At 42.0% G+C, this 9190-nt stretch overlaps 1 protein-coding gene across 1 annotated transcript; it reads right to left on the bottom strand.

Moving 5' to 3' along the window:
* Positions 1-390: 390 nt before the first annotated feature.
* LOC139105319 (uncharacterized) lies at positions 391-6330 on the bottom strand. The gene is made up of 6 exons (XM_070661331.1): positions 6254-6330; positions 5086-6097; positions 3121-5055; positions 2699-2806; positions 2378-2593; positions 391-1946 (listed from the first exon to the last, which is right to left on the bottom strand). The coding sequence occupies exons 1-6, from the start codon at positions 6328-6330 to the stop codon at positions 1584-1586; spliced, it is 3711 nt and encodes a 1236-aa protein (XP_070517432.1). The 3' UTR covers positions 391-1583.
* Between the last annotated feature and the right edge of the window lie 2860 nt (positions 6331-9190).

Below are 9190 nucleotides of genomic sequence, written 5' to 3'. Positions count from 1 at the left end.
TTAAACAAATATTAAAGGCAAACACAGAAAGAAACTGAATTCGAAGCGTGCTGCGGACCGATCCGGCCGCCTATCGTTCTCTTGAATCTGGACCTTTTACCTCTCTTTTCCTCTTCTCTCGTCCTCCGTCCTCTTCTTGTTGTTCAATTTTTATCCTCGAGACGAAAAATCTCCGGCTACGATTTTAACCACGACGACACACTCTGACGCCTCCTAATGAGTCTTTCCTCGTTGACGCGATATAATTTGAACCACGGTATTCCGGCGTGAGAAAAAAAACGAGAAAAAGAAATTATGATGAGATGATACGTCGCAAAAAAAAAAAGATGTATCACAAACGAGACGAACTTTACTTTTTTGCTATCTTTCTCTTTCTCTCTCCCCTTTTTTTTTTTTTCTTACTGCCGCCGTTTCCACGGATCTAAGGCGCGTTTTCTGTCGTAAGCAGAAGCACTGTCGGGACATCCGGCATCCGTGATGCGTTTCCAATATTTCATCGGCTCGTTTGCGTTATTTCGCTAGACAACTCGTCGATGCGGGATCGTTGGCTCTGCAGCCTATCCTCGTTTAATCCAGCCGCTTTTTATTTCTTACGGCCGCTTTATTTCATTTTTACAACATCGCCTAGTATTATTACTTACGTTTGCAACTGCGTCCAGCTCGTTAATTGAAAGCGAACGTGTCAAACGCCGTAGAACATTTTCGCATACGACGCGGAAAGGAGAGCGCATTTTCGCGGACTGTGTGCTTCTCGCGTATTGATAAGAGATTATTATTAATGAACGGAAATGGTATTATTAACATTACAGTTATTACATGCGCGTATTTAATGGAGTTCAATGCAATGAGACTTGAGTGATCGATAATTGATGCAGCGAAATACAGTATTAGTCGGCGCGCCACGTTGCCAATGAATTAATTTGTCGTGTGCGTGTGCGGGTGTACACGTTATATCGCGCGCCACGGAAAGAGGGGGAGGGGGAGACAGAAATCGGACTGCTAATCCAATCTACACGCGAAATCAGGAATAATGGCTCGGTAACCGTCCGCGCCTTTTAATGATCCATACATTTTGATTCGAGGCCGGCACCCGGTGAGAAACTTGATTTCTACGTTTACGTCGGACGGACGAAACGCGGCGATCATTAGCAGAAAATTAGGTCCCGTAATTGAACGTTTGTCGAAATTTCCCCGGGAATTGTTCGCGATTGAAGCGTCCGCGGCGGCTACACGGAGGTTAACCGTTCGCCGCATACAGGAAATGGGCGTTCTGCGCCGTGTCATCGTGCGGTCGTATCGGTTACACGAACGTATTTGGCGCCAGTATACAGGCACGATGGCGGAACTTTGAAGGCCCATCAACAAAATCTTTCTGCGCGTGTATCCCTCCTGTTTCTGTTAATTATTCGTCGAACGACTAATCGGGACTTTGATGAGCGCCGTGGTACTTTAAAGCCGGCGGGCTGCTAAATATTCATTTCCGAGTACGCCTGCTCGGCGTGTTTCGCGGGATCGGAGGCTATCGCGGTTATTAACGCATCCGGCAGCGAGACCTGAAAGTATAACCGGCAATATGTAGTTGCTTATCGTAATTTTGTTAGAAAAATTACTTGGCGCGAACTCACTTTTGAACGTTTGCTGAACCATTTGGCGAATGCTCTCACGCTCTCCAAATGCGTTATATCCTTCCAGACCACGTCCATTGTCTCTAAATCCGTCATTACGTTTTCGCATCGGAGCCATTTCTCTCTCACCCGATTTCTGGGCGGTATAAATCGAAGCTCTCGGGGTATCGCGGTGCCAAACGCTATTGTTTTGGCCGGCTTATTCTCGGCTTTGGCATCTCTGATCAGATGCTTCCTGGTCATGGCAAGCTCCCTCGCATCAAGACATTGTCTCGCTACCGCAACATCGTCAGGCACCATCGGCATTTCTCTTATTGACATCTACATCAAACATAATTAATTTTATTTTCTTATATCTTTTCGACATAAAAAAAAAAAAAAAAACAATTACACGCGCAAATTGCAAGAACGGTCGTATAATCTTTAGACGTTTCACTAATTTAATTGCGAATAGGCTCGACATTGTTTCCTTCTCGAAAAGGAGATCTATCTTTTCCGCAGTTCCGATTGAATAGATTTTATTCCCGAGACGCGAACGCGCAATCGGGTCAGCTTTCTAGTACCGGGCCGAAGTTATAATTCAAATCCCGTGTTGTGCGGTTCACCGCTCAAAGTGCGTGTTACCGTTGTTACATCATACATCGCATTATGATGTTACGCCGTAACTGCAGAACTATCGCGTGCTGCGCGCGAAAGCGCATTTACGAGAGCGCGATACGTTATGCGCCGTGTGTTTCCGTTTCCATCAGTACCTTCATCGTTCGACCGGCTTCGGCCGTAAAGTCAATTTCGAACATTTCTCTAAGGATGTCCTCGTCGATGACTTTGTCGATGCCGCCTAAACTGCGCAGCCACTCGCAGAAGTCACGGCATATCTTGTCCGTAATATTTCTGGCCCTCATCTCGAGAGTGGCCTCCGGGTCGTAGCCTTTGAGATCGGCCGCCGTTAAAGAACGCCAAGTGACAGCCTGTGACGATCGGTCAGGTTCAATATTAAGAAATGATGCCTTTCAGCTACGTGGAGCTACGGCAGTTGGATTTCGCGTCGGAGCCGATAATATTATTTGGCGTACCTTGCGCCGCGGTTTCCTCAAAAAGAGAGCGTAAGGATTCGATCTAGCCTGACCTACTTTATGTTCATCTCCGCTCGTCGAAATGTCTTTGGTCGTCGGGGGATGCACCTGCGGGCGTATAAAAGCTTACTTTCAACTAATAACTCTCGAACGGACAAAGCGGACTGTCTTCGAGGAATGATAGAATTCAGAATATTAAATGAAAGATTTATTTCCATTCGCGATTTATATTATAAAAAATGTGTAACGTAGTAAAAATATTAATTTTAGTTTGTTTTAATTGATTTTTACAAGAAATTTAATTAAAACTATAACCGGGAAAGTGTGCAATGCTACAGATTTAAATTTTTTAACAGAGTTTAAAAAAAAAATCGAAATTTATTATCAATTTTACTAAATATCCAATAGAAAAATGTACGCACAATTAAATCGAAAGGAATCTCGTCTTCCGTTTCCTCCTCGTCCTCTTCTTCCGTCTCGTACACGTCAGTCTCTACTTTTTGTGCCGGTCTCTTCGGGTACCATTGCGGCATGCCCAATAATGGGGCGACGAGATTGTAGGAATCGAGCGGTAGGATGCGTCTCAGCAGACGGGAATTGCAAGCGGGAGGCTGTTTCGCGGAGAAAACGAGGTCAGATGGGAATTCGTCGGGGTTCAAATAACGTTTCGAGTCCACCAACAGCTTCGTTAATCTCGCGGTTAATTTCGCGCGCGTTTTCGCCGCCAATGTGCCGGCGCGATATTGTTTTATTACATGCGAGGAGAACTCTCTCGCCAGACTCTCCAGCATCATCGCGGAAGAAGCGTCACCGCGCTTCGCTCTCTCTAAAAATCGCGATATTTCGGCGACAGTCAGCAACGGTAATTCCGCGCGCCTCTCCCCTTTCACCGAGTCGGAGGAAGTCGACCCCTTCGCGGAATCTATCTCCTCCAAGGGGATTACCTTCCCTCGCCCGTTCTCCACCTCGTCTCGAGGAGCCTCGAACGTACGTCTCGTAGAATCCTTCGATAAATCCTTGATGCTCGCGCAACTGTATCCTCGCTTCAGCTCGGCCTTCTGCGCAGATTCTACAATTGGCGATATCAGCTGTTGCTGCGATTTAACTTTCAAGAGGGCTCTTGGAGTCTTTTCCGCGTCAGTCTTTTCGAGTTTCCCGCCGGTCGCTTTCTGCGACGGCCTTTTTTTCGTTGCCTCTGTAACTTTCACATCGTCGTTATATTCGTCGTCGGATTTTTCTTTCGAGGTCGACGCCGCGGCTTCCATAAGAGCGATTCGCGCCTCCATGGTAGTCGGTTTCCTGTGCCTGAGGGCTCGGAAGGGTTCCATGCTGGGCAACAAGACAGTGGGCAGGTGACAGGGTGCCATATTTTTAAATTGAGACGGATCGTTGTCCAGTGCTAATGGAGATGACGTTTCGTCGTCAGACGTATGCGCCGAGGATGAAATTTTTGATCGCTCCATATCCGACGATATCGAAATCGAGCTGGAAGTAGCTTTCAAGCTCTTTAGGTCTTTAGATAGCAGGCTTTCAGTGGATTTCGGCGTTTTATCCTTAGATTGATTTGGATCGATCTTTATCGAAATCTCGGCGTCCTCTTGTTCCACTTGAAGCGACGGCGACGTCGATTTGCTTGATGCATCCTCAACTGTTTCCGGATACCTCAGAATTCTCTTTCTCCGGGAATATAATATCTCTTGCAATTCCTCACGAAATTCCGGAAGTCCGCCGGAGCTGGACTCGCTGTCGTCTTTCACTTCAATTTCCGTTAGCAGTGTTGCTCGCGCCGCACTGACAGCCTCGGTTTCGCTTCCCTTCCGCATGGACTTATGCATGCACGATAAGCACCTGTCGCGGTTCTTGCGTTGAAAGCACGACACCCTTGGAATGGCATCTAGGAGATTTGCCGAACTGTCTTCCCGAGTATCGTATCTGGCGAATCTTGTACTGAAAGCGGACTTTGCCAGTGATTTCGCGGGAGTCATAGATGATTTGCCGGAGTCCGTTTTCAACAACTTATATTTAACGGCCTGCTCGCCGATATTTGGTGCCCACGTTGCTCTCAATTTTTTTTGCATTTCTCGAAAAAAAGAACATACCGAGCTGCTGGTCCCGGATTCAGGACTTTCGTTCTCGCCGATGTCTGACTTGTTTGTATTCACTGCCGATTCATTAGTGGAAGCGCGGGATCTCATCGATGTTTCCTTCCATATTTCGGGCTTAAAGTTCAGGCTTTTGTTGCGCGTCAAGCGCTTTAGAGCCCTATACGCGCATCGTTGTGAGTAATTCAAGAATTCCCGCGGTTCATTATCGATCGTCCGCTTCAATTGAATTTGAAGATTAGGAACCGCATCTTGTCATTCTGATTCTTTTACGAGCCCTCCTCGAATTTCAGAAGTCTGTGAGTTCGACAATTGATTTATTATTTCGCTAGGTGTTATTTTATTTTCGTACCGAAACAATTTCGGACATAACGATACAATTTTTAAATTTTTCTTGATTTCTTTCTCTTTCGGTGACATTTTGCCGAGAGATAATTTAAGTTTCGATGTACCGACGTCGGATGCAAAATTGAGTTGTGTATCCGGTATATTATTTCTCTTATCTTTAGGTACAAGTTTTGCAATTCCAGTTGCGGTCAAATCAATAGCATTATCCGAATAAGATTTCAATTCCCTTCGCGGAGTAATAATCTTTTTGATTTTCTTGCTCTTGACGGAAGTTATTATGTTCGTCATATCGGTATCTTCGCCATATTTAGATTCATCTTTTACGTGCGGCAATTTGTTCAATTTTTCTCCGGGCGACACGCTTGCTCTCGGGTCTTCCGTCAAATATCTCTCGATATCATCGTCGAAAATTTTTACCGCAGGTTCGTATCTGTGAAAGGGACACGTTTCCTTTGAGTACACTCTTCCATCTCTCGATCCGTCATGTGGTATGATAGAATTTTTGGAAGGAATATCAAGAGGCTCCGATTCTTTATACGAATCCGCTTTTTGGATCGTAAATTTATTTTCAATGGCAAAAAGCACCTGTTGTTTCTCCTTTTTCCTAGCCGTATCATTTTTCGATGGTTTCTTAGGCGTGGGAGGAGAAATTTTAACTATTGGCTCTCGTATGTTGAAGGAAACATTTTCATTTTTTTTTATAAAAATATTTGATGTTTTAGAAGATTTTTGATCTACGAGAAGTACGTTTTTATTGAAGCCTTGAGGAGCGATAGAACCGTTAAAATTTACAATGTCGCGGTGACTAGTTTCGAATTCGCGAAAAATAGGAATGATAGGATAGTAGGGAGATTTGGGAAGAGATTCTCTTACTCTAATCAACTTTTTTTCTTGGTCGTCACAAAACTTTTTCCAATACTCCTTCGATTTAGGAAAAGAACGTTCCCCCCTGTGAAGCAAGGTTATATATTATACCTGATTAAAAAATATTTACTAATTTATAATTCCGGCAAAATATACTTAATATCTACAGAATTGTTTTAGTCAGTAAATGCGTACATTAGTTTTATATTAGTTCTGTTTTTATATTATTTAATCAACATACTTTATTCCTTCCATAATGCGTAGCTTTTGCATTAAATCACGACGTTTGGGGTGTTTCAATTTTGATGGATGAGACATTTTGAACAATTTTGCGTTATTTTGTACACTCACGTAATAGATTGATGAGTTTGAAACTGACGTTAAATTTTTTTTGTATTTAATTAAGCTGTTGTCGCGTTTCCGACATTCTGTGTCTGTCGAAATGCCGATGTGGACTACTGAAGGTACTTAATTTTATTATCGATCAAACAAATTCAATGCGTAGCGCAATTGCCGCTGACGTCAACTTCATGACGAGCTTCCATGAACCAGGAAGAGATGGTGATACTTTCCTCCAGAGCTTGTATTGATCGCGTGGCTCGTGTTCTGCACCATCGACTGACGTTTATTACGCGTTCGGGTTCTCTTCTCGTTCTCTGAACGTTTCCAACCATGAATTTGGTATCTATCGCGGATAATACCGAAATATTTATCTGAAAATGATTCACGCGAGTTTGCTGATGTGGTCAAAATTTGCCGGATACTCCACAAGATGTCTTCACCATTTACGTTTTGCATTTTGCGTATTTCCGCAGAGGATGACTGATCCACACAGTCATTTGGGTGTAGCGAACCCACGGACCTCGAGCTTAATATACTGTGGATTAATTTATACATTTACATATTTTTTACGAAAGATAGATCAATGTTAAAATAAAAAGTTTAATTAATTTAATTTAAAGAAAAAATATAAATTTACTTTGTATTTAATGTAAATGAATAGTTATAACTTAATTATTTGTCATTTAAGTCTCTTCGAAAAATGTTACATGTATAAATATCGTACATACACACACACACATACACTCTGTGATGTTTAATAAATGCAACGGTTGCTTTTATTTTCATAATTAATCACTTTTACGGAGCGAGATTAACGCGCGCAGGCGGGAAATAAAACAGAATTTATTTTTGAAATTTAATATGCAAACACATTAATGGTGTATTGATTATATAATTTATATCAGATTTTCGTTAGACTGAGTACTCTAGAAAACATGTAAATTTTTTATAAGTACGCTATATATACCGTATGCAACTATAATGAGCGTTTTAGTATCGTTTATAATAAATGTAATTTTGGTTATTTTTGGACAATATTAAAAAATATTTTGCAATTTAATAAAAATATGAGAGAAGGAGGAAGGGTAAGGAGGAAAATACATTTTACAAAGTAATTATTTTAGCAGCAAAATACCTTTTCGAAACGAGCATCGTATAGTTACGCAACTTCGGTATTAACTGCCGGCCAATAAGCTGCAGCACAAATTGCGCTCGCTCGTGGCGACTGAGGAAGCTCGGAAACTTCCAATGTGCTCGCGCACGTGTATATTTTGCAATAAATAGACGCATTGCGCTAACAATAAGTTACGTACGTAATTACGTACATAATTTACGCGAGGTAGAGCGCACTAACATTCGCACTGCGGTACATTGACCTAACGATGGGACAAGTTATGCTCGTTATCTTATTTCCGGTGTCTCAGCTGTCGCCAGTCTTTCGGTTGGGTGGATCTCGCATTCGGCGAAAGAGACAATTGGCGAAAAATAATTGCTCGCCGCGCTTTACTTCGAACTGGTATCGCCTGGGTGCGCATTTATTCTGGAAAATGTACTGCGTTCTACTGCCGATGTAAAATTAATCAAAAATTTATCAAGCATTTTAATTTAATCAGATCAATTTTGTTCTCAAATGTGCCAAAACGTAAAACGTATCGGTTGTATTTGATAAATTTAAATTACATCTGATACAATTAAAATTCTTTGCAAAAACAGTCTATTCTCCAAGTATCGAATTACAATTTTGCCTGTGTAATTGAATGAGAATACTAGTGATATTCTCAAAATTGCGTATTAATCCTCTTCGCGAGTGAAATATGATAATTAGGAAATAATTATTTGTATTTTATAAAACTTTATTTATTTATTTTGCGAGAGGTGGGCGTAAAATATACAGAAAATGTTGCCGCTTGAATTGACGGTATATTTTTTACTAGAATAAAATTCCTGACGGAGTTCATTAACGAATTGTTCGGTATTTTCAACTGTTAAACGCGAGCCAGATCTGTCGTTCGAACGGTCAATCTCCCAGCACTTCGTGGTCTAGAATCGATGTTTCAAATCCGTGGTCGCGGAATTCCGGAATCTTTGATCTGTGCCGCACTCCGTGCGAGAGTACATTGGAGTACATTGGACGTGTTGGAATGAGTAATTCGTGGTTCGGCGGAGTTTGACAGTTCGCTAAAAAGCTCTCTGCGTCCGCAGGAAGTGAGTTGACAGTCAAGAGAATGCGTATACGCGCGTATTCTGCGCTGCTGGTACAGCCACGGACAATGGTGTTCGTTAATGACGCTCGAAATTCATTTCGATACTGTCGTAATATTAAAACTCGAACGAAATTTTTATTCTTTTAGCGTTATTTTTTTTAACATTAACACGATATTTTTTTTTTTTTCACATTTCTAACACAATTTAATCTTCTAGCCGATTCTCCTGGCCGATCCTCCGACTCTCTTATTACTTTTATGAAATAATAAATCACTTACTTAAAATGGCGATGTTTGATTGATATTATAACGCGGATGATATTAATCAATTAACAAAATTATGATTTTACACATAATTAGAACGGCAATATATTTATGGATAAATATTAGTTGCATAAGGGAGTGAATTTGATCCTGCTTATCTCAGAGTGACGAAACGTAGGCATGCAAAAGTGCATCATTAGGATCCCCATTAATGGATGGAAGATGCGTCGTGTTTCGCGTTTGCTGAAGCACATGTTGGGAGCGTGTGTGCGTAGGTCGCGTGCATACACGCCGTGTTAGACGTGAGGACGTCATCCGACCCAAGTCGTGCGGAAATCCCGGGAATATTTGAGCAGCGAATGTCTAAG

Source organism: Cardiocondyla obscurior, linkage group LG09 (genome assembly GCF_019399895.1).
Source record: "Cardiocondyla obscurior isolate alpha-2009 linkage group LG09, Cobs3.1, whole genome shotgun sequence".
Lineage (NCBI taxonomy): Eukaryota > Metazoa > Arthropoda > Insecta > Hymenoptera > Formicidae > Cardiocondyla > Cardiocondyla obscurior.
This window is presented reverse-complemented; position numbering and strand designations above follow the sequence as displayed.

Bases quoted from the DNA above. Each gene is read 5' to 3' on its own strand.
- LOC139105319 (XM_070661331.1), bottom strand. From the start codon at position 6,330: ATGTCTCATCCATCAAAATTGAAACACCCCAAACGTCGTGATTTAATG. The intron at 5,056-5,085 runs CGAGGAGGGCTC...GAATCAGAATGA, and splicing joins ACTCACAGACTTCTGAAATT to CAAGATGCGGTTCCTAATCT. The intron at 1,947-2,377 runs GTACTGATGGAA...TGTTTGATGTAG, and splicing joins AAGCCGGTCGAACGATGAAG to ATGTCAATAAGAGAAATGCC.